Source organism: Uranotaenia lowii, chromosome 3 (assembly GCF_029784155.1).
Source record: "Uranotaenia lowii strain MFRU-FL chromosome 3, ASM2978415v1, whole genome shotgun sequence".
In the NCBI taxonomy this organism is placed as follows: Eukaryota; Metazoa; Arthropoda; class Insecta; order Diptera; family Culicidae; genus Uranotaenia; species Uranotaenia lowii.
Genome location: NC_073693.1, coordinates 153421243 through 153446938, shown reverse-complemented (window position 1 = coordinate 153446938; position 25696 = coordinate 153421243). Strand labels below are relative to the sequence as shown.

Genomic DNA, 25696 nt, shown 5'->3' with positions numbered 1-25696 from the left:
CTGGACAAGCGGGCTCGGTTGGTCTCAGATAAGCAGGCCAGCATTCATCATTAACTCAATCTTTCCTGCTTCGCGTTTCAGTTTGCGGTAGGTCTCTTCTACTACCGCAGATGATCTGCCGACTACATCAATGTCGTCGGCAAAGCAGTTAAGTTGACTGAATCTGTTGAAAATCGTGCCCCGCATATCGCTCACCGGTCGTCGAGAGACCATCGCAGGATAGATCAGTCTGATCAGCTTCCCGGAGAAGCCGTTCTCTTCCATAATTTTCCATAGCTCGTCACGGTCGATCGTGTCGTATGCGGCTTTGAAGTCGATGAATAGATGGTGCGTATGGACTTGGTTTTCACGACATTTTCGGAGGATTTGCCGTAATGTGAAGATCTATCCGTCGTTGACCGTCCCTCCATGAAGCCATGAAGATGACTTCCATCGAATCTGTTTGTTTGTGGCGTTAGGTGGCGGAGTAGGATTAAGAATAACACTTTGTAGGCGGCATTGAGGACAGTGATCGCTCGGTAGTTCTCACAGTCCAATTTGTCGCCATTCTTGTAAATGGGGCATACAACCCCCTCTTTCCACTTCTTCGGTAGCTGTTCTGTGTCCCAGATCCAGACCATCAATCGATGCGGCCACTCGGCCAACTTGTCCGGACCCATTTCGATAAGTCCAGCTGCGATTCCATCCTTTACAGATGATTTGTTCAGCTGTTAAGCTGGCGAATGGCCTTCTTAACTTCACTATTCGTTGGGGGTGGCTCCTTTACGTCGTTGGCTACGCCGACGATGTACTTTCCCCGACCGTTTTGGTCTCCTGAATGTGCGCCGTTCAGGTATTCATCGAAGTGGTGCTTCCACCTTTCGATCACCTCATCCGGATGCCTCCGTCCTTATCCCGGCACATTTCGGCTTGCGGCACGAAGTTTCTGCGAGATGCGTTGAGCTTCTGATAGATCTTTCGATTTCCTGGAAACCATGCAGCTGCTCCAGATCCTCGAGCTCCTCCTCCTCTAGGTGGCACGTTTTTCCTGAATAATTCAGACTCGCTGCCTCTTCCGCAGTCGCTCCGTCTAGTTCGTTCAACATGCCCGATGACGTTCTCCGCAAATGGCTGTCTTGATGGTATCCCAACAGTCCTTGTCAAGCTCGCCCTCTGCCGGCAGCTCTGCTTCGAGCGATTGCGCGTAGTCTGCCATGACCTCAGGCAGGTTACATCAATGATGTGAAAAACTGTCAACGTTATGGTCGTCTCAAACTGTTGGTAGATGGTTCAGTCTCCTATCTGGAGTGGTGATGACCTGAGCTCGTAGTTCAAGAAGCAAATTCCGATTTGAAAAATATTTCTGAGTATTTAAAACATAAAAAATGTGTCTGAATCTTAGTAAAACCAGCTGGATGGTTATTGGTAATCGCCCAATAAGAGTCTGCCCAAACTTGCTGATTGATGGTTGTGCCATCGAAAAAGTGCGTCAGGTCGAATATTTGGATGAGAAGCTGAATTTCGTAGCACATATTGACTATACAAGCAAGAAAACCATGAAATATGGCCAATGTTCCGAAAATCAATCAAAATAAACACTCAGGATGCGTTTCCTGTTGGATACATTCTGATTGTATAATGGGATAGCGCCTCTCGCAACTGCTTCGCCTGGCTGGTATGCAATCTCGATCAGCGCTCCTATCAGCTATGCAAACCGAGTCGCATCATTCAGAATCATCGGATTAGCAAACATCGCATATCGGAGATGAGAGCGATACCAACTGATCCAATCTGAATGTCGCTCACTCAGTATCCGCCTGGCTGATTAGAAATTGAAAAAACGGCGGAAGTGACCATCTTTCCATCACAAACACAACTAGAGTTTGATTTTATTCTTACTGTAGTAAAAAAAGCTGTAAAATTAAATAAATTTATTAATTGGCTATGTTTAATGTCAAACAATATTTGCTAATGATCGGTTACATGTATCACTCGCTCACTGCCTGAACCATTCACTCCTGATCCTAGCCCAACTTGATTCGCCGTATGCATCGCTCAATGGTGAGATTCCAATTTGATGATAGTGCTGCACTGTTTTGACAGCAAACATCGTGCGAGGTGATCTGTATTTTAGCGATGAATAGAACGATCGATGATCGAATAAGTCCAGTAGCAATCAATAACAAAACCCGATCGCTATACCACTGACCATACTGACTGGACACTCGATTTCGTTTTCTGGATAATTTTTCCAGAAAAAAAAACAAAAAAAAATCATTTTTCCAACAGTACGCAATGTCGATTCCAGAGTGCGCATCGATCGATTTGAAGAAATTCTATCCCAGTTAGGAAATGCCACCCAACTTTAAAAATAAAACACGCAATTTCTACGATAAAATCGGGCTAAACAGGACCATTTCCTACAGGGCATTTTTTGTCAATTTTTTCAGGTTCGCCACCTGCCGTCGGTATTGCGAACCTGCAAAAGCTGACAACAAAAAATTAGACAGAAAATGGTTGAATTTTTGTTCTAAGAGTCAAGTCAGTGTGGTCAGTGGCTATACGTTCAGTTGCGAAGTGCATTCAGTAACATTCACTGAATATGGCATACTTTGCCGAATTAGACTAATCTGCGAAAAAATAAGATCGGGACACGTTCTCACTAAAAATAGACTTTTCCAATGGAAATTGGAATCCAGCAAGTTATGCGAAGACTGTGAGGAAATAGAAGATTTAGAGCACTTGCTTTACTACTGCCACCGATTCAATGTAATACGAAGCAAATACCCTATACAGTGAGCGAAATAAAAATAGCACCGAATAAGAATTACAGCTCAAATATCAAATTCCATAACGCTAGAGGAGCATCTCTTAAAACCCCCTTTTAAAATCTTTAAAAACCTTTGGAATTCTGGAAAACTCTTAAAATGCAGTTATCTATTCAAATAATTCGTAGAAGCTTTATTATTCACTTTTACCACAGAGAACAGACGTACAAGCTCGAACAAAAAATCTTCAGAAAAGTGTGTAAGAATTTGAAAGCTATATCATCAGAAAAATACGTTAAAAATTGACTGAAAACAGTGCCATCTGTTGCGCCGTTCAAAAGTTACAAATCAACTTTTGAAGCGCTCAGTTTTCGAAACGGCGTAGTCGTATATTAAGTCATGAACAAATTTACCAAAATCTCAGTAAAAATAACGGCTTCAATTTATTGCTTGATAAATGCAATTAGAATTACCTTTAACTTTGCAAAATTTTCCCTATTTTATTTAAGCACTAATTTGGCAGAAAATATCTGTCATTATTTGGATTAAGCTTTCGCACTTCTTGAACGGTTTTCGAAGTCAGAGGAAGCAGCGACTATTTCCAGTCCAATAAGAACATTCTGGACCATCATTCTCGACCAATCAGTACTGATTTAAAGCATCTCAAAGCGTGTTTCATTCTCGTGTCACATTGTTCGGAATTTAGTACTTCTTGCAATTTTGAAGAAAATAGCGGATAAATTTTAGGATACTTACATTTTTTATGCAACATGACGAATGTGTTATGAAACTTCATCAGCGATTTTCTTGAAACATGCCAAGTAGCTCATACGACCTGTTCAAAACTGACTTGAATTTGGTTATTTTTTTTCAGTTTTGTTCTGACAGTTCTCTTTGGTGAGTTTGGAGACATCTGGTGTCCCAGCCAAAAAAACAAAAATTGGTTCAAAAAGAGCGTTGGAATTTTTAAACAAGTTTCGTGGGCTAGCTTGTACGTCTGTTCTCTGTGCTTTTACACAGTAAATTTTGAAAAATAATCTTGTTTTGTTGAAAAACTCAAGTGGTGCTATTCTTATTTCGCACCCCTTTTTTCACGTTTTTGGTCCTCAACGCCAATTTTTACGTCCAAAAAAAGTAAAGTTATGCTTGATTTATCCGTTAATCAATTTAGAACAAACTGTGGAAGAAAATTTTCGTAATTTTCAAGCATTGATATGTTAACAAGCAAAACACATAGTGGTGCTATTCTTATCTCGCTCACTGTATTAGAATATTGCAAACCCCTTCAGGACATTCTGAAGGAAGAATGCGAAGGCAGCTTGTTAAAAATCGTAGAATTCATCAAAAAGGCACAAATCAACATATAAAACCAACAAAAAACTTCAAAACAAACCAACAAATTATGCTGGCAAGTTGGACCTAACTGGTTGTAGCCTTCGCGGGTGAAATAAAACCCCACCAGCAAATCAAAAAAAATCTGAAATGATGAAAATGCACATGGGACAGATTAGCGAATAGCGGCATGCACAGCTCTCAAGTCAAACTTAATTTTGAGTATATCGGTCAGAGGTGCCAGGTGTCCTGATTTATCAGGATTTGTCCTGATTTTCGAGAGACCGTCCTGATTTTTCAAAAACTCTCGAATTGTCATGATTTTAGAAAATTTGTCCCTAAAATGTCCTGATTTGTCCTGATTTTCATAAAAACTTCTTAAATATGATCGAATGTGTAGTTAAACTATGAGATAATCGAATAAATAGGTTATAAAATAGTTATACCCTTTTAACAGATGGTAATCTTCGGTTCAGATGATATGCAAATGGTGTTTTTCGATATAAACTACCGGCCAGTCCACAAGCTGCGTAGTGTTATTGCATAAATCAAGACGTTTACAGCACCTGTATTGCGCCTCCATTTCTGCAATCTCAGCAGAAATCCTTATTATTTTCATGAATCAAGAGGTGTCCTGAAAAATCCTCATTTTTAACTTTGCGTTGTCCTGATTTTTGACGAAACCACCTGACACCTGGGTTGCCAGGTGCCCAGATTTGTCTGTAAAACCAAGACTTTTGACCCTTCGTCCAGATATTGGTCAGACACAGATTTTGCCCAGATTTTTGCTGAGAGTGCCCAGATTTTACAGACTTTCAAAATTGAGTGATGAAATCAATATTCGTGTATCGAATTTGAACCGTAAGTGCCAGATTAGACTGAAATTTCACTTGTATCCATTGGTATTTGACCAATTATCATTAAACACATTTTTTTTTAAATAAGATCAGCATGGTACGTGGTAGGAAACAGTGTTTATTGTATAGTTCTCAACTTGAAAATAACGTACAGCAAAACAACCCCCCCCCCTCCCCCTCCCCCCCCCTCCCCGCTCACACGCATAACGAAATTTCTTGTTTAGTGACAAATTTGTGATCTTCCTTATGCACAGACACTCCCAGACTTTTTTTCAAAATTGCCCAGATTTTTTATCCTCAGCACCTGGCATCCCTGCCTGACACCCCTGCCCCTGATATCGGTTACCCCGTACACGCTCCTTTTTTTCAATCTCGAAATTGAGTCGTTTTGATTCAAAACAGCATGTCGGTGGCGGCAACCCTCAACTTTGAGTTAGACAGGGCATTCGCGAAGTTGAGTTGGAACTACTCAAAGTTAAGTTCGATGGGTGAACTCAAAATTAAGCTTTTTTCGCTTCTTGCAGGTCACGAAAGAAAAGAAGTTTTCAAAGTTCAATTTTGGATTTGAATGGTGAGCAAGTCATTGCGGACGATTTTTTGCATTCAATAGTTGATTTCTCAATCAAAGTATGAAGAAAATTTTCTGTTTGTTGTTCCTATGCCGGATGATGCCGTAATGTCCGGTGCCGTCGGTTGATTGTGGCATTTCAATAACTCCAGGACTTGATTCTCCAACCGTGCATAGAAGTCCTCCAAAGACAACTCCGAGCTTCTGAATCGAAGAGTTTGTGAATCAAAATCCAATAGCTTTCATTTCATTTGTGTCAATCCGCTTCTCGTTCGAACAAATCAACTAAAAATCTTCCACGGTGAGCTTTTAGCAGTAAGAACAAAAGGATTAATTTTGAGTTCGAAGTTTGAACTCCGTTTTGAACCCGTCCCAAGGAGGAAAAAGGGAACTGAACTTTAAGTTCATACACGCAGAAAAATATATTTTAGAAATAATAAGATTTCGGTCGAAAACAATAAAAATTTTGGTTGGGAAAAAGCACAAATATATTTTTGGCCACACTGAATAAAAGTATCGTTTTGATTTAAAGTTATCGTTTGATTGAAAACGAAATACACCCTTTTTATAAATGATTCACCATACTTGTCAAAATAATAATATTTTGGGTAAAACATACAAAAAATTTTTAGCCTAAAATTAAAAAATAGGGGGGGTTAAAAATTAAAAATAACTTATGATTTGAATTCATTTTTGTTTCAATTCAAATGAAAGCAAAGTTTTTATGGATTTTCGGATTTATTGAATTCGGTTACAATTTTTGTTTTTTGCATCATTTATTCGATACAAAATCCCTTGTTTTTTCCTTGGGAAGTTTCATGTTTCGCTTGGTACATTATGGTTAACTCCCGCCAATCGCTTGCCTTGGGGAATAATTACCAACCAGCTGTACTGGATCAATACAGGGACCCATTTCCTTCATGAACCAGCTTCGTATGTTAGTCCGACTTCGATCTGTTCCTTAAACATAAAAATATAAAAATAAGTACCTCACCCAAACTTTAGTTTATGATACAAACCTGTTAGATGAGCTCTGGAACAAATCCGGAGGTCCGGCCGCACCGACGAATGAGCTGTTCGGATGAGAAAATTTGATCATTTTTTTCCCGCTAATTTTTCTTTTTTTCTTTTGTTTTTTATTTGTTGGTCTACAACACGATTATTGAAATAAACCGATTTATGATTTCGAATTAAACCAAAATTTATATGTAAGTAATAAAAAATGAGTGTGCAAGAATTACAAAATTTTATTTTTATTTCCGATCGATTTTTTAGTGAAACCTACACGAAAATTTGCATCGATATTGTAAAATAAAATAACAAAACGTTTTGTCGAAACCAACCCCCTTTCTTTTTCTGCGTGTAGAATCGAACTATGTTTCCATGTTTCAAGGTCAAACTTAATTTTGAGTTTGAAAAAAGGGATGTGTGAATATGAGTTCCAACCGGAACTGAATGAGTTTAAAGTCTTCCAAATTTGAACTTTCTCCTGTTATCCTATACGAAGTTCAAAACAAAAACACCAAACAAAACAAAAAAGACAGCGTTTCACGTTTATGCGGCTTGCAAACAGGAATGGTTTTTATCCCTGTAATTTTATTAACAAGACCTTCGAAGTTAATCAGTACAGGTAATAATTAGGTCGAAGAAGTAATAAAAGTGTGGTGCATAAATTTTTTGAGATCAACCTAATTCTGCTAATCGTTCTAAATGGCTGACAAAGTGTAAGTATTTTAACTAACAGGTACCGGAGGAATATGGAGAAAAGATATAATATTCCTTTATGTTTCTAGGCCAAATTCTGATCCAAACGCCTTCTGTCGTTTGTGTTTCGCGGACCGCAACTTGATTGCTCTATATGATCCGGAATCTCCGCAACAATTTCTGGTGGACTTAATATTGGAAAGCATAGGAATTCAGATAATAAATGATGCGAATTCCCCAACATCCATCTGCTGGCGGTGTGCAGTTTCCTTGGAAGATTTCCATATGCTGCGGATGCGTAGTTTAGAACACGATGCAATCATTCAAGACACATACGGGGATACATTTTACAAAAACCAACCAGAGCATGCAACTAAAAACGAAGATTCGAATAGCGAAGGCTTGATTGAAGAAATGAATGATCAAAATTATGATAACTCGCAATTACAGGAGACATTGCCTGATTCAAGAGCTATGTATTCCGATTCTGATGATTCGGATGGCTTTGTTCCTAGAGAAGAAAATTCGAATACTGAGCCTAAAGTAATCAAATGTTACTCTTGTCATTTCGAATTCGACACTCATGATGCCCTTTACGCGCATATCGAAAAGCACCACTTTGAGGATGAGCGTCCTTTCAAGTGTGCTTTTTGCCCGGCTGCCTTCAAAAGGAAGCATCATTTGACTGATCACATGGGCGTACACGGTGCAAGGCGTCAAAAACTGCATGAATGTAGAATTTGTCGCGCCCGTTTTACGAAAGGCTCATCTCTGGTTCAGCATCGCCGAAAGGTTCATCTCAAAATTAAAAATAAAAAGACAAAAGCTTTTACAGCCGCCTGTAAGTTCTGTCCAGAGGTATTTTATTCGAGGAACACATACAACACTCACCAGAAAACTCATTACGATATTCTGCCGTTCGTATGCGAACTATGTGGGTCCCGTTTTAGTAGTGAAAAGGGTAAGTATATTCACAAAAGTTTGTCCCACAATACGAATGACTTGGCGGGTAAGTTAATTGTGCATCAGTGCCAATATTGCCCCGAAAGCTTTCCAGCGAAAAAGCAATTGATTGTGCACTTGCGGAAACATCCTTATAAAGAAGAACCTCCTTCGAAAAATACAAGCACTGAAAACCGTCGAGAAAAAGCGGTAGCTGGACCTTCAACTGTTACAGTGAAAATGGAGGCAGAAGATTACGTCATATTGGACGATTAGATGCGCCGAACGAGCAAATGAGCTCATATAAAATATCACTGCTCTAAGTGTAAAGAAAATAAACACTCTCCAATAGATTGACCATGCCCGACTTGAACAGCCGAAACTTCAGCATTTAAAATCAGTTTAAAAATATACCTTCTTCAACCATCCAGAATTTGATTCAGCAAACAAATAACAGAAATAATTAGGTCAACGTGCTCAAGCCTAATCAGCATCAAAAGAACTAAATGACAATAGAAATGCTCAGCATATCAAAAACAACAGCAACCACCACAAACGAAAAAAGAATCTGGCCCTAATTCTGCGCCGCGCGTGAGTTGAAGATAGTCGAGTCACTAAGTCACTCGATTCAAGAAGTCGCTTTAGGTGAGGAACACAACTCTGTCACTTCACTCACATCGACTATTGGAATAACGTGACTATAGTCTCGTCGTGACGGTAAGGCGACTCGACTATCGCCACCACACGCGCGGCGCAGAAAAAGGGCCTGTGACTCCGTTACCCCTTTTAATCAACCAACCGATTTCAAGTGAAGAATCACAAACGTAGTTTACAAAAGTACATCAAAAGTACACTATCACTACCAAAAGCTAGCATTGATCAAGTCCTTTCAAATGCATTCAATTTGATTACTTATATTAATTTGGCGCAATGCCGACAATTAAATAACAACTAAAATCATATTTCAACGAACAGCGATCAAAATGAGATCGCAAACGAAGAAATCAAATCGGCATATACTCTATTGAAACGAAGTTCGTCACCAGCGTAATGATCGTGTGAAGGAGGTAGAATACAAAAGTCGCATAAAGGCACATAGAATCCGTAAGCTCCTACCCGGATCATCTAGATTCCCCAATTCCTCAACAAGCTTTCTCCAATTTGCCCCTCCTAGTATAAGAAAACCTTGACCCTTTACCCTAATTTTTTATTCTAATTTCTTTATTTAGAGATGATTTTAAGATCCTCGATCCATAAAAACTTGTTTAAGGAAGATAGTTTTAAGTAAAAAGTTATTTGAATAAAAATAATATTAATATGAACTCTTATTTTTCAAATTTTTGTGAAACGGTCTGGTAGTAAGTAGACAATGTGTTAATATCTGTAGAATCACTATTACTACATCATAATATCATTTGGGTGGTAGCGAAAATGGTCATGTCATAACAGCACAATCAAATTTTGGTGATCGGCCCAAAAAACTAACCAGTGTAAAGTTTCAGCTCAATCGCACTTTTTTCGGGATGCCTTCAAAGCCTTAAAATGACGATTTTTTGATCCTCCAAAATCACCTCAGGCAAGACCAAAGGAGTTCGAATGAATGGATTTTTCTATGATATTAGAGAAAAGAGGAAACAACTTTGAACATTATTCCACAAGGTTACCACAACTTGGACAAAACCAAATGTTTACAATTACATACAATACTTACCAATCTCTGCTGTGGAATCCACGATTTGCCTTAGTCCAACAGGAAACAGTTTGTGATCACATACCAATTGCAACATGAAAGGAAAAAAGCGAAAAAAAGAAATCAGCTTTTTTTTATTATATTTACAGCTAGTTCATTAAAGGCCTTTTAATTTTACAAGTTTTTTGTGCCTAGTGTATTCATTTCACTAGGTTAGTAGGAAGGGGAGCAATATTTGAACAAGGGAGAGAAGGGGTTTATAGAGGAGTATCCTTTGATATCAGTTTTCCATTAGGGTTCGGGTGGTGGCCTTAAAAAAATAAGAGTTATCGATATATTTGTTTTAAAATACTCAGTAATTCGGTTTATAATATGCGATTTTTTGTAAATTATGACGTTAAATTTCACATTTAAAAATAATAAAAAGTTTCAGGGCTGTGATATTAAGCCAGGACAGCAATCGCGTAGAAGGAAAATGGAATTTATTCACAGCTGAAAGTTCGTATGTGGTTAACACAAAAACAAGACATAAACCCAAAGTAACAAGACATTACAAGGAGTATATAGTTCGTTTTGGTTTTCTAGCAAAAATAAAATTTGTAAAAACTACTTGATTTCGAGAACAAACCATACGCACTGGAATGAGTCATTAAGTGGATCCCGAGATCGGTTCTCCTTTCTAAAGGCATCGACTTGTTTGCTTCTTTGTTTTGGGAGTAAGTTGAATAAGTGAGTGAAAATCGCGGCCAGTGTTCTGTCTTCTACTAGGTATACTGCTAAACGGTAAGGCTATAGAGAGAGTACGGTGTGTTGTATGATGTCTTCCAATTTGTTTCCTACTATAAGGCCAAATCCGGTCAGTCTCGATGAAAGAGGAAAAGGTGTTTGATTTATACTTAACTGTACTTAGTATGAGAATTGCGCTTCGAACAACTCGATTTCTTTTTTTTCTTTTTTGACTCCTATGAGCTACCTTTGAAGGTATTATGTTTTTATCTGAGTAGAGATTATTCCTTACAATTGGTTGAATCTATTAGTCTACTGCTATCCATACTACAACTACTCACCACGAGAGGTAGACGGAAAACAGTGAATAGTTTATTCTGGTGGTGAAGATTTACTTTTCCTACGTTTTCAGTACACGTATCAGCTTCTGACTGATCGATGTTCAAGGTACGGGTCGTGGTTATAACGTTTTGATTCGAGAATGTTCTGTAGCTGTCTTTTATTGAGGTGTGCTCCATCGTATTCAACATGTGCCACCCTATGCTTTTGTTATTCTAGCCAAACATACTTAAAGGAACTCCATTTCAGTTGATGGATTCAATTGCTTCGCCACGTTCGGATTACTAGAATCTATATGACGCGAATGTATAGCAGGTCGATATGTGAGCGGTATTGCTTGATAAGATCACATAAATATTCATAGCCTAAACTATTGTAGATACTACTCAATCATAAATCACGCGCTTATTTTCGCTGACTAGAACGTGTTGCCGATTCGAACAATCCTTTGAGGTTGTTTTTTATTATTACATAATCTTAAAGAAAGCTGTCCGATTTTACATCGCTACTCAGTTACATTTAGGATCCAAAACGTTTGAAGGACATCAGATCCCAAAAAAAGACTATTCTAATTACTATTTCGCCTATCGAAGTTGCTACTCTAATCGCTTTGCTGGAAAATAATATAGTTACCCTTCTAAGAGGAAGAGAGTACTTCATAATTCGCACACTCAAGTTCCAGCGAAAGTTTTGTTTTTCAATATTTATTTTAGTGACTAGATCAATGGACTAGAAGATATTACCTGTGTGCTGATTCGCTTATCACATTACGGTTTTCCACTAACATCATTGAATACTACAAACAGCCGATGAGCTAGATCCCGAGCTGTCCAATCTGCGTTTCATCCCTTCTAAATAGACTTCTCGGTTGAACAAACCTGCTGCCAATGGAATCCTGTTAAAAACAATCAAATATAACTTAAACAACTTAAAAAAAACCTCCACCCATCAACCAAACTTACGTATCGATTCCGGGTCGAATGCTGTTGCGGAACAGTGCCCACACCGGTTTGTGGTCCGAAGTGGTTATGCTCTGGACCGAATCGTATGCCAAACAGCTAACCGGTGCGGCCGGAGGATTGGCGGCGGCATTACTGGTACGTCGCTGGACAACCGACGTCACCAGCGTGGGTGCTTTGTATTTGTACAGGATCCGATCGGTGTAAGCGGGAGCGCGCTGCTTGCTCGAGGTGTCGAATCGCTGCGTACCTGGATCGTACTGAAATCACAGGAAAAACATGAGTAAGTTTGCTTTTATTTGTTAAGGATAGGTGGAAATTTCATAAGGCGGTTTGAGAGGACCGCTTGAACACTTTGGAAAATTGGAATTTTAGTTGGTTGAATGGGCAACTTAAACTTAAAAAATGAACTGAGAGGACCTCTTAAATACTATGGAAAATGGAATTTGTGTATCAGCTAGTTGAATTGACAAATAATACTACTACTTTGAAAATAATCAATTTGACCAATAGCGGATTGAGAGGACTGCTCAAACACTTCTGAAAATTTAATTTCTAAAAAAGATAGTTAAGCGAACTTTATAAAAACTTTGGAAAATTTAATTTGTAGAAACTGGATTGAGAGAATCCCTAAAAATCGTTTTGTAACAAAGGGAATGAAATAGCGAATGAAGAGACTAGCTTGACAACTATTCAAATTCAAGCAAATTGAAAGGAAGCTGAGAAATTTTGAAAAATTCAATCAATAAAAAAATCGAATTTAGAGAACAGCATAAATATTTTGATATTAATTAATTAGAGACTAGCTTGACAACTATTCAAATTCAAGCAAATTGAAAGGAAGCTGAGAAATTTTGAAAAATTCAATCAATAAAAAAATCGAATTTAGAGAACAGCATAAATATTTTGATAATAATTAAATTAAATTTGAGAAAAAGCGAGTTGAGAACGAATTGAAACGTACATATTTTGCAAAAAACTGTGATACTTTTTTCGAAAATGGAATTTGTTTGAAGTGAATTTTAGAAGATCGCTCAGAAACTCTAAAAAAAATTATTTAAAAAACAACAACCCGCGAATAGGTAGAAAGAAGGTGCCATTTAAAAAAAGTCATTTAGAAGGATATATATTTTAATAGTAAATTAATTTAATGAAAAACAACGGAAATACACGTTTCCTTAAAAACTTTTCAAAAATGGAATTTGTTTTAAAAGCGAGTTGAAGGGGTCAACATTTTAGATTTTTTTCAGTTAGTTGGGAGTAACGCTCAAATGGTGAGTTGAGAGGACCGCTAGAATAGTTAGAAAATTGAAATTGGAAACCGAAAAAAAAAACAACCTGTGATGATCGTTGCAGTACCTTTTGGAAATTTATTTTGTAAAAAAGAAAGTTGAGGGAATCGGTCCAGAAGACCGCTTAAACACATTTTGAAAAAAAAATGGTTAGAGAGAGAGAGAGAGAGTTGAGATGACAACTTGACTACTTCGAAAAATTGAATTTCTAGTGAGCATGTTGGGAGGACTGGTGAAATACATTGAAAAATTGAATTTTTAAAATCGTTCAGTGAGAAGACTGGTCAAATATGCTAGAAAAATGAATTCGTGAAAAAAAAACTAGTGAAAGGACTTCCTAAATACTTAGAATTACATTGCTTTTTTTTAATCGATTCGAGAGGAACGCCTCAATTGAAAAAAAACAAGTTGGGAGTACCGCTTAAATACGTTGGAAACTTGATAAATCCTTTGTTTGAAACGGCTCATACTGAACGATTGAAAAATTGATGTACCCTTGAATACACCCCTGTTTCCATAATATTATATCCTTGCTATAAATCTATTGGCACCACTGCCCATTTGAAAAGGATCAGAATAAATCAAACCGTTGTTACAGTCGGACGTGTTTTTTATTTCCTCCGTTCTAGTCGAAAAATCATTCGCTTTTCCTCTTGCTCAATTCCCTGAGCTGTGCGAAAAACATTTTGGTCCTAATCGATCCGGATAGCCTGAGGAATTTCGAATGATTTCCGGCTATCGAAAAGTTTATCGCGAGTGATTTCGTACCGTGTGCGAAAATTTTCGGCTCGACGCCATTTTGGAAAAATCCGTTGCTTCCAAATTGTGACTGTGTGTGTGTGTGCGCATCGCACAATTTCAAAGACATTCCGCCATCTTGGCGAAGAAAAGTCCGTGATTTTTAGTAGTGTGTGTGTGCTCGTAGCACATTAGTGAAAAAATCCGCCGGCGAAAAGTCTGACTGTTCAGTAGTGTGTGTGTGCCCGTGGCACTAGTTTTAACCGGTCCACCATCTTGGTGCCGAGTGTGAACGTGCTCAAGGCACTAGTGAAAAAAAACTGTCAGCCATTTTGGCTAAATTAAAAATCGAACTAAATTTGAAAAAAAAAGTGTTTCCTACAAGAGGAAAAAATTGAAAGTGTTTCCCACAAGAGGAAAAAATCAAATAGTGATTTACCCCCTGCGGGTGCTAAAAAAAGTGCTGCAAATAAATGTCGGAATCTGAAACCCCGCGCCGTGATATTCCTGGAGGCAAGGTTCCGAGAAATATTCTGCCGTCTATTGCGGAACAAAAAACTGCCCAGGACCTACGCGACCAGCAACGAAAAATGGCTCGAGAATTGTGCTGTCTTCTCGATCGCCGTGAATTAATTTTCGGCAAATTGTTGCGGATTGAAGATTCCCTCAAGGCTGAACCCGTAAGCATCCATTTGCTCAAGCTGCACCTGGAAACACTGAGGAAATGTGAGGAGGAATTCGACAAGGTCCACGTGGAAATCGTCGCCAACAAGCCAAGGGATGAGCGAGACGATGAAAAGGACGAATATCTGCGATTCGAGTCTCTCCACAACCAACTTTACGTTACGCTACAAACCAACATCGATCGTCTCACACCCGCTCTCCCATCGACCAGCAGTGAAATGGCTCGACCAGTTCCCCCGCAACATGTCTACGTACAAGCTGCCGCTCCACAACTGCACGCTCCGTTTCCGGTCTTCGATGGCAACCCGGAAAACTGGTTTAGCTTCAAGAGCCTCTTCCGAAGCATCATGCAGCGGTACGCCAACGAAACTCCCGCCATGAAAATTTTGCACCTGCGAAATTCATTGGTCGGTGATGCCAAGGACAAGATTGACCAGGATGTCATCAACACGAACGACTACGATTTGGCCTGGCGAATCCTGGAAAATGCTTACGAGGACCGACGACTTATTATGGACACTCACATTGACGCTGTTTTGCATTGTCCCAAAGTCACCATCGAACACCGGGGACAATGCATAACTAAGCTGGTTGAAACATGCACCAAACACGTCGATGCACTCCGTGGTCATGGTTTCCCAGCAGAAGGACTAGCCGAGCTTATACTCGTCAATGTGATGTACAAAAAATTGGACAAGGAAACCCAAGAGCAGTGGGAGACGAGACTTCCAAGGAACGAGCTACCGGAGTTTCAAGTATTCATCGAGTTTCTGCGAGAGAGAGGACGAGTTCTGCTGCGCACAAGTCGCTCCGAGCAGCCAGCAAGGCAGCAGCCAACAATTCCTGCTAGACGTCCAACATACGCTCCGAAACCAGCAGCACGATCGTTCGTCCAAACTGCAAAGCAATCGTGCCCCTGCTGCAAAGAAGACCACTCCATCTACCGGTGTCCCAAATTCCTCCACATGAATTTGTCGGACAGAAAGGCTGTCGTCTCAAAGGCCAGTCTTTGCTACAATTGTTTGCGAGCGATGCATCGAGTCAGCGAGTGTCCATCGGAGCAAGGGTGCAAGGTGGAAGGATGCAATCGAAAGCACCACAGTTTCTTGCATCCCATCAACTCAACCAGAAGCGTGAATCCAGAACCAGAAAGTGTCCCTGAAACACCCACATCAACGAAGTACTCTGCTACAACATTGTGTACTCACTTGGGAGCCATCACAAAGCAGGTACTTCTATCGACAGCGCAAGTCTTGATTGTCGGGAAAGGTGGCTCCACTGTTCAGTGTCGAGCACTTCTCGATTCCGGATCCGACAGTCACATCATCAGCGAGAACCTGGCCTCCAAGCTCATGGTAAATATGCGACGAGTGGACCTTCCGGTAAGTGGCTTGAATGACATCCAAACGCGTGTCAATTATGCGCTCATGACACGCATCCAATCCTGCGTGAACGATTATTCCACCTCCATGCTGGAATTTTTGGTCGTTCCATCGGTGTCCACCAATCTACCCCTGTTCGAAGTAGACACGCAAACACTGAAAATCCCGACCGGTTTGACATTTGCCGATCCAACTTTCCATGTCCCGGGCTCGGTCGATTTAATTATTGGTAATGAAATCTTTTTCGATTTGGTCCGAGATGGTCGAATTAAAATCAACAACAGCAACCTCACCCTAGCTGAGACTGAATTAGGCTGGGTGGTGTCAGGTTATGTTCAGCCCAGAAAACCAAAACCCCTCCCACGCGTGTGTCAGCTCAACCGCAAAGACACCGAACTCAACGCAACACTGGTCAAGTTTTGGGAAATCGAAAATTTGCCAACCGAATCAACATTATCCGCTGCTGAAGCTGCTGTTCAGGAACACTTCAAGCTCACCCACACGAGAGACGAGGACGGCCGCTACCAGGTACGTTTACCGTTCAACCATCTCAAGGACCAGCTTGGTGGTTCCTATAGCAACGCGAAGAAACGACTGGACAGGCTAATGGTTTCACTCGCACGGAATCCAGTTCGTGCTGAGCAATATTCCGAGTTCATGTCCGAATACCTAGCACTCGGTCACATGAAAGAGGTGAGCGCTTTGATCGACGAGGGATACTACATTCCACACCACGCCGTCTTCAAGGAGTCCAGTTCCACAACCAAAACACGAGTCGTATTTGACGCATCAGCGAAAACAACAACTGGCATCTCGCTAAACGACACTCTCCTGGTTGGTCCAACAGTGCAAAGCGATCTGGTTTCGATTCTGCTCCGATTTTGCACTCACCAAGTAGCGCTAACAGCAGACATCCCGAAAATGTACCGCCAGGTCAAACTTCATCAAGACGACTGTAAGTATCAACGGATCCTATGGTACAACCAAGCTGGCGAACGTACCATCTACGAGCTGCAAACGGTAACTTATGGTGTCGCAAGTTCCCCGCATCATGCAACACAAGCGTTGCTCCAACTGGCAGCAGACGATGGCGAACAATTCGAATCAGCTGCTCGAGTCGTCTCCATGGATAGTTACATTGACGACTTCCTGACGGGTGGCAAAACGGTCGAAGAGGTGATCAACATCTACAATCAACTAACGCAACTCCTGTCCAAAGGTGGCTTTGGTGTCCATAAGTTTTGTTCCAGTAGTCCAGAGGTGCTAAAACTTATCCCAAACGACTTGCACGAGAAGCAAATTGGTTTCGATTCTGATGTCAACGATTCAATAAAGACGCTTGGTCTCATCTGGAATCCATCAGCTGATTACTTTCGATTTTTCGTTCGACCGTCCGAAGGTAATTCAACCACGAAGCGAATGGTTTTGTCTGACATCGGCCGACTCTTTGATCCCCTTGGATTTTTGGGTCCGATCATCACCACGGCGAAGCTTCTTATGCAGGACATTTGGCGACTGGGAATTGGCTGGGATGAAGAGTTGCCCACCGAGCTGCAACTAAAATGGCAAAACTTCCAACAACAACTACCAACCATCAACGAGATGCGCAAACCAAGACGTGTGATAGCAAACCATCCAACACTAATCGAGCTCCATGGTTATTCCGATGCATCCTGCCAGGCCTACGGTGCGGTAATATATATCAAAAGCATCTCCTCCGACGGAACCATACAGGTAAATCTTTTGACAAGTAAATCTCGAGTTGCCCCCTTGAAGCCAGTCACTATTCCCCGACTAGAATTATTAGCCGCTAAACTCTTAGCAGAGCTTACGCAGAAGGTTATGTCAGCAATGCAAATTGAATTCCACAATGTGACTCTTTATAGCGACTCGCAAATTGTATTGTGCTGGCTTAAAAAATCTCCTTTGTCGCTTAACCAATTTGTATCCAATCGAGTTGCTTCAATTGTTGAGCTCACGCAAGATTTTCGATGGTGCTATGTACGCACAAATGTTAACCCCGCTGATTGCATTTCTCGGGGTGCTCTCCCTAACGAGCTAGTTGAGAATGAGTTGTGGTGGAAGGGACCTCCAACCAGGCTTGTAATTGGTCACAATCGTTTGAATTTTTCCGGAGACAACCACCACACATCGTTCGTGACAATCGTGGAGAGCGCAATCGTTTGATCGGAGAGCAAAAAAATGTCAAACGAAATTTTGATCTTTTTTGTGGTTAGTCGTTTGACTGTCATCCCTCTTGCGTAGATAATCGAGATAATCATTCCACATTATTCGACCAACACATCCAAACATCACCCGGCGCTGCAGAGTGACGAATTTTTTTTTCAACAGGAGGGAGTGAATAGAAAAGATTGCATTTGCTTATTGAGTCTGTAAGTTCTGCTGCGTGAAAGAGATAGGCGATGTCGTAAACTGTCGGGAATGATGGTCGTTTGACCATCAAATTATCCCTCTCGTGTACCAAGACACGAAATTTCGTTCGACAATCACACAAAGAAGAATGAATGTCGTTTCGTTTGATGGTAGTCGACTGTTCGGCAAGTTTTCGGTCGCATTCGTTTGATGGCACGAACAATGATACTGATAAAAGCAGGCTGTGCGTCTGTCAGAGAAAATGTCGATGGTTTACAAGTCTGCCTCCAACATTATGGGAAACTTCACTGCAACCACAAGATCCATTTCCATTTGATCTCGATGATCCAAACATACCCGAACTTCGTAAGCGCAAGGCGCTGACAATTATAGCCAAAACGCCACATATGAGTTTGGATAGACTGAGCAATTACAGACAATTGCAAAGAGCGTGGGTGTATGTATTGCGTTACGCCAAACGGGGTGCCCGAACGCAACCTTTCAATGCACATATTTCTGCTGATGAAATGATGTTAGCCGAAACAACTATCCTTCGATTTGTCCAGCAGCAATCATTCCAAACTTTGTTGAGCGACATCCAATCCAAACAAACGAAACGATACAATTTATCCAACTTGGCTCCATTTGTTGGAAACGACGGGCTCATCCGAGTCGGTGGTCGGCTCAAGTATTCTGCTATTCCCTACGATGGGAAGCATCAAATCCTTCTGCCTGACCAACATTTCGTAACAACAATCCTGGTTCGCAAACTGCACGAAGAAAACCTCCATGTCGGTCATTCGGGACTCCTTGCCATCGTTCGAGAACGGTACTGGCCCGTACGTGCTAAAAATATAATTAAGAAAATTATTTCGAACTGCATTGTTTGCGCTAAGCTACGCGCAAGACCAGAGCGACAATTTATGGGAGACTTACCGAAGCACCGAGTCAATCCAGCACCACCGTTTTCACTGGTCGGGATCGATTATGCTGGACCATTTACTTTAACCTTCGGAACCAGAGGCAGAAACACTTACAAGGCGTACGTCGTTGTGTTTATTTGTATGACGGTGAAAGCAATCCATTTTGAGCTGGTTACAAATTTGACTACCGAAAATTTCATAGCCTGCTTGAATCGATTTGTGGGCCGCCGTGGATTACCAAGTGATATTTTCACAGACAATGGAACATCTTTCGTCGGCGCTAATAATGAATTAGCCGACATGAGGAAATTATTTGAAGACGAATTACACCGTGCCAAATTACAAGAATTTTGTGCAACTCGTGGACTTACATGGCATTTTATTCCACCCAGAAGCCCCCACTTTGGCGGAATATGGGAAGCTGGCGTCAAATCGATGAAGTATCATCTCAAGCGAGTAGTTGGAGAAACAAGATTGACATATGAGGAGATGCTTACTTTCCTGGTCCGCACAGAAGCAATACTCAACTCAAGACCTCTTTGCCCGATGTCAGACGATCCTTGTGATGCAGCAGCGTTAACTCCTTCGCATTTCCTGATTGGACGTTCTCTACTGGCCTTACCCGAGTCGTCGCTTATGGAGGAAAAAGTCGGTCGTTTGAATAGGTGGCAACACGTGAAGTACATGCAGGAGCATTTCTGGCGAAGGTGGTCCCGTGAATATTTGCACCATTTGCAAAGTCGTCAAAAGTGGAGCGATGGCGTTCGAAAGTTCACAAAGGGTGATCTTGTTTTACTGGTTGAGGAGAACCTCCCACCCCAGCAGTGGCGACTTGGACGCATCGAGATTCTTCATCCCGGCGAAGACAACATCGTGAGAGTGGTGACGGTCCGCACCGCTAGTGGCAGCGAGTTCAAGAGAGCAGTTACGAAAATAGCCTTACTTCCGGTTGATCTCGAGGGCGAGACTCAACGGGGGGTGAATGAACGATTGAAAAATTGATGTACCCTTGAATACACCCCTGTTTCCATAATATTATATCCTTGCTATAAATCTATTGGCACCACTGCCCATTTGAAAAGGATCAGAATAAATCAAACCGTTGTTACAGTCGGACGTGTTTTTTATTTCCTCCGTTCTAGTCGAAAAATCATTCGCTTTTCCTCTTGCTCAATTCCCTGAGCTGTGCGAAAAACACATACTTTGAGCCAAATTGTTTTGTATGTAAACTTGAAATTGTAAAACAACGAATTGAAATGATTAAATGTTTGGAAAACTCATAAAAGTGAATTGGAAGAACCGGTTAAAAAATAAAAAATGAATTTGTCGAGCAAGCAGATTGAGAGGACAGCTTAAGATTGCGAAAAAGCATCTCAATTCCGTCAAATGCGTTACTTCGGGAAACATTTCTTACCTTGTACGTCGGTGGAAACGTAATCTTTGCCTCCCGAAATCCCTTGAACGCGGCACCATCTGCCAACACACTAGTCAACTGGTCCGTATGCATCAGCCCATGTGGCAAATGTTCCGGCAGCGGAAACTTGGTAGATTCAATCCACTCCATCAGTTTGTCGCGAGGTTCACTCAACCGGAAATTCAAATCCCCGCACCAGAAAACACTATCGAAATTTTGCGTCACATCTTTGTTGCGATGCTTGATGGTCAGATTACGCGGCAGATCTAGAGCGTGAGTAATTTTTTTCACATCTGAAACACGCTCTTTCACTTTCTGCTGATGAGCGGTGAGGTGAGATGTGACGAATAGGAATGATGTACCGAACAGACAGAAAGAGATGGCTACGGCGCCTTTGGTACGGAATGCGGTACCAGGTCGTACCGAAAGCGAGGCTTCCTCCGGTTCCGAACAGAACCATATTAAGTCTCGCCGAATGAAGACTGCCAAATGGAGTGTTCCTAGACTAGTTGAGTGCAGCAGAATGTGCGTCGGACCGATTGTCTCCTGGAGAGTTACTTCCCATTCGAACCTTTCAGAGCAGGATTCTTGGGTACCGAATACTATTATGTCTGGCACATGTTCCAGTGCAGTTGGTAGAACGAAATCATTCATCTGTTTCGGAGGACTTTGACCGTTCATATTCCAGGAGCCAACGAATATGGTAATTTCGCGAGCAGGAAGAGCTTTTTCCAGTTCTGAAGCCCCTAGCAGGGATGTTATCCCAAGTCTACCTTGAAGGAAATTCCTTTGTCGAGCCCGGTCTACGGGTATGAGATTTAAAACGTGCGCCGCCATCAGTGCTTGTCTAGCTAGGGAATCGGCACTGTTTGGGTGCACCAAGGTCGAATCGGCCTCGTTTACCGTTGTAACTGTGTCGAAAGACATCGATTTTCGGCTGTCCTTGCGTTCCGATCCGGGTGGTTCCTCCTTTTCAGCTATATTTGGTGAGCTATAATGTTGTTCCATTTTTTCATAACCTTCCAACTTTGGCATTGGCGGAAGGAATCGATCTTTGAAACGAGATTTGCTGCTCATAATTGCACGTTGCGTGTGGTTCTGATACTCTCGGAATACAACAGGTTTAGTAACAATTTTGTTCTCTATCAATGTGGTGTGACTGCCACTGCTTCCACTCTCGGTATGAGCCGAGCTGCCAGCTTCTGCTCCAGTTCCATTTGCGGTACTCATCGGCCCCGGTTTCAGGTCCAACTTTAGAAGCTGCCTTCGCTGAGGAGACTGCTGATACTGGATAAGATGATCTTCAGCCGGGCTAAATCCATCGGAGTAACGATTCTTTTTCGGCGATTTGAGCAACTGTTCATCTACCGAACAACAAAGATTGAACTGACCACTGAGTCGATTTGTCGTGATTCGGCCGACATTGTTTGGACGTGATTCTCTGGGAGGATAAGAGTTGATTGAAATATTCTGTAAAACATTTTGAGAAAAAAAATCAACTTACTTCGCAATGAATTTTCCAAAAGGTTTAGTCTGCGACGACGAAGACGTATTGCTGGTGTTGGTCTTCGAAGAAGCCGGTTCCATCGAGGACGTCGTCGTCGTTGTAGAAGAGGTCGATAGCAAGTGGTACGAATTGGTATCGCTCTGGTTGGAGTCCTGCCGATGTTGCGAAGCTTCTGTTGCCGGTGTAGGAGGATGATTACATATGTTCACTATTACAGTGTCCTGCGAATTTTGCGATGCTGATTGCTGATACAAATTGAAACTTCCAGACGGTTCCCGGCTGTGGCCAGATGGTTTGAGTGTCGAACTTACACCACCACTTGTTTGATGTTCATTTGAATAGTCCAGCTCATCTTCGCTTTCGGTGCAGCGCTGTGGCTCGACTTTAGATGATCGCTTCGACAGCAACCCCAAAAAGGGTCGTTTATTTTTACTCTGTTTAGGTGTTTCCTGTTTCTCCATTTTTCTGAAAATTCAAAAATAGACATCTGACTACTGTTATTATAAATACCGAAAATAATTCACTTACCTTTCTCAACTGCAGTACGATTGTAACCCTTAATCTATAGTATATAGTGTACGATGATTCGAGATCAGAATGTTGCGGGATTCCTCTCTTATTGCACGAACGAAAGGAGCCAATTTCACTTGTCGGAAACTTGCTTTTGAATCACGTTGCTCGCTAGTAGACAGGAATTTCCCCGGCATTTTACAACCACACCCGACACAACAACAACGACTATGAGACTTGTTGAGCCTCAGCAAGAACGTAAGATTAGATTCAGGGCGCATGTGATTAGCCATTGTTTTCAAAACAAACAAGCAGCGGATCTACGTTTCGTCCACGAAACAGATGTAGCGCCGTATCATGCTTCTTGCCTAGCATGTATATGATCTAAAAATAATCTAACATGCCATCATGAAGCGCCAAAACAATCCTAACAAGATCTTGTTATAGGGCGGCGAATCAAACGACTGTGGCAAAAAACAAAAAAAGAAGGATTATTAGAAAGCTTATTTTATAACGTTGTTTTTCAATTATTAGTTATGTTATTTGTCTGCGTTTACACGACTTTGCATGACGCCAATTATGGCCAAACTTGGCTAAATTAGTTATGTTTCAGATATATAGTCATTGTAAATTTTCTAAGGAGACAAATTTCAACAATTTTGTGAAAAATATAATCTATATATATAAAAATGAATTTCTGTCTGTCTGTCTGTCTGTCTGTCTGTCTGTCTGTCTGTCTGTCTGTCTGTTCCCTATAGACTCGGAAACTACTGAACCGATTTGCGCGAAACTTGGCAGGTGGGGGTATTGGAGGCAGGGGAAGGTTCCTATTATGGTTTGAGACCCCTCCCTCTCTCAATAAGGGAGGGAGGGGCCTCCCAAACAAAAGACAATTTTTTGCATAACTCGAGCACCCATCAAGCAGATGGTATCAAAATGGTATCAAATGAACCCTTCCTTCTTCCAGTGGGGAGAAAGGAAAGAGGGAGGGGAGTTTCATACAATTTTTACATCATAACTCAAAAACTACAAAAGCAAATGGAACCAAATTTGGCATGGAACGATATTTGGGTACGAGAAATGCTTTTCTGAATATTTGGTACCCCTCACTCCTTCAAAGAGGTGGATGAAAAGGGGGAGGAAAGGTCTCCCTTACAATTTTCAGTATAACTGGAGAGTTGATCGAGCAAATTGAACCATATTTGGCATATGAGGGAACTTGGATTCGAGAAGAGGAGGCTTACATTTAACTTTTTTTATAAAATCCGAGAAATGGACAAAACTTTACATGGAAAATCATTTTTGTATGATTCTATGATTATCTGACACACCATCCTCCTTTCAGTGAATACGTACATAGGAGGAGGGAGGTAAGCCAGTGTGTTAGCAAAAGTGTTAGCAAAAGTTCTCAATTTATGCTAACGAAGCCAACAAATGGAAACAAATATGGCATGGAAAGGTACTTGGTTACGAGATATCTTTCTACGATTGTTATAGATTCTTACGCTTTACAGTGTAGATAGGGGAAGAAAGGAGGAGGGTCCATATAAATTTTGTTGTAAAGCTTAAAAACTTATCAACCAATGGAACTATATTTGATATAAGAGGATTTTTGGGAACGAAAAAATTAGGTATGATTATTAAAAATCACGACCTCCGTTCAGCTGGGGTGAAGGTAAGGACAGACGAGGGGCTCTCTTATCAGTTTTTCAGCATAAATCCAGATTATATCAAGAAAAAACAACCATATTTTATAAGTTAGATTGTTTGCGTACGATTAATTTGAGACCTTCCAGACAGCTTCAAATTATCAGATCTTTAACACAAATTTATAGAGCAAGATTTAGAACATTCGTTTAACTTATCTTTGTGTTGCAATTCGAAACTTCAGCTGCAGCTCTCATTTTATAGCGGTTACTTATAAATTATGTTATAATTAGATTTAAAGTAATGCCAATAAAACAATAGAAATTTGAATCATTTTTGAAAATATCATTTGATTTTGAAAGGTGTAGCAAAGCACACCGGGTCAGCTAGTTACCCATAAAGTCGATTATAAACCGAAAAACCAGACTCCTTTTTCGCACGTCGCGTGGGACAAAGATCAAAAGCAGCTTGTTGTTGTTTATTTACATCCAACCACCCGTTATGATTCCATCCTCCCGCGGCCAGCAACGACGATGTGTGCGCGATATGGGAAAATGTGAGTGGGTGGGGGTGGTTTTTTCCCTTTTGCTCAACTGCACTAATGATGATCCGAACGAACAGAAAAACGTGCTGAAAACCGAAAAATCCACTTCCCAACGGCAATTCAATGTGCTCCACTGATGTAGCAATTAATTCACTATCAAATTTCGATAGCTAGCAAGCAAATTGAACATTTTTCTACAAATTTCCACCGTTTTTAAGTTGAGCGAACTAAAGACTGGAAAAGCGATTACCGATTTTCCTCGGTTGTTTTGACAACTGGATGTTAAAAAGATGTGAGCCGCATTTAGCTCACACAAAAAGAAAGTTACACAGTTTGAATTATTACGAATGCAAAACGTTCAGTGAAACATGCACGTTTTAAATAAGTAAATTTTACATTTTTGTGTAACATTTATTATAACATTTATTGTTAAATTGATTGTTATGTTAGGTACCAAATTCGGAAATTTCTCATTTTTACAACTTTGTTAAAAAAAAGTTCAACAGTTCAGTAAAGTTCACACATTTATGATCGCCAGAAAATGATTAGAAAAGCTTATTAAAATTTCTGATTTCCGGTTTGTGTAGATTGAGGATCCCACGAAAAATAATAATAAAAAATAAAATACGGGTATCCTGAAATGCACCGGCATGTGTTTTCGCAAACCAGAAATTTCGAGAGAGTGAAAACAAATCAATTCATTTTTTTCACAGTGTTTTTCTATCCGGTTTTATTTTTGTGTGTCAGAATGTCTCAATTTCGAGTTACAAAGTTGTCCGCCCCTCAATTAGAGAAACTTTATTCCAAGGTTCGACTAA

The 25696-nt window shown here is 40.7% G+C and overlaps 3 protein-coding genes across 4 annotated transcripts in view; 1 reads left to right on the top strand and 2 right to left on the bottom strand.

Moving 5' to 3' along the window:
- The window catches only part of LOC129751663 (LIM/homeobox protein LMX-1.2), an 85431-nt gene extending 75558 nt beyond the window's left edge, over positions 1-9873 (bottom strand). Inside the window, exon 1 of the mRNA XM_055747307.1 lies at positions 9862-9873. The gene's annotated coding sequence lies outside the window, so the exon portion shown is untranslated. The remainder of the gene's footprint in view (positions 1-9861) is intronic.
- Positions 7038-9466, top strand: LOC129751665 (zinc finger protein 37 homolog). The gene is made up of 2 exons (XM_055747308.1): positions 7038-7228; positions 7298-9466. Exons 1-2 carry the CDS (start codon positions 7215-7217, stop codon positions 8424-8426), a joined length of 1143 nt encoding a protein of 380 aa, XP_055603283.1. The 5' UTR covers positions 7038-7214; the 3' UTR covers positions 8427-9466.
- A 438-nt stretch (positions 9874-10311) lies between the features above and the next one.
- LOC129755226 (inositol polyphosphate 5-phosphatase E) lies at positions 10312-25142 on the bottom strand. 2 transcript variants are annotated; one of them, XM_055751610.1, is made up of 6 exons: positions 24729-25142; positions 22706-23151; positions 22175-22642; positions 20671-22111; positions 11868-12124; positions 10312-11800 (listed from the first exon to the last, which is right to left on the bottom strand). In XM_055751610.1, exons 3-6 carry the CDS (start codon positions 22636-22638, stop codon positions 11692-11694), a joined length of 2271 nt encoding a protein of 756 aa, XP_055607585.1. In that variant the 5' UTR covers positions 22639-22642; positions 22706-23151; positions 24729-25142; the 3' UTR covers positions 10312-11691. The 2 variants fall into 2 exon arrangements, with proteins under 2 accessions (XP_055607585.1, XP_055607586.1); XM_055751611.1 differs by having other exon boundaries at positions 24821-25142.
- Positions 25143-25696: the final 554 nt, after the last annotated feature.

Excerpts from the sequence above, each read along its gene's own strand:
- LOC129755226 (XM_055751610.1), bottom strand. The coding sequence starts at position 22,638 with ATGGAGAAACAGGAAACACCTAAACAGAGTAAAAATAAACGACCCTTT. Across the intron at positions 12,125-20,670 it reads CGTTTCCACCGACGTACAAG|TACGATCCAGGTACGCAGCG; the intron begins GTAAGAAATGTT and ends CTGTGATTTCAG. Across the intron at positions 11,801-11,867 it reads ATTCGACCCGGAATCGATAC|GATTCCATTGGCAGCAGGTT; the intron begins GTAAGTTTGGTT and ends TGTTTTTAACAG.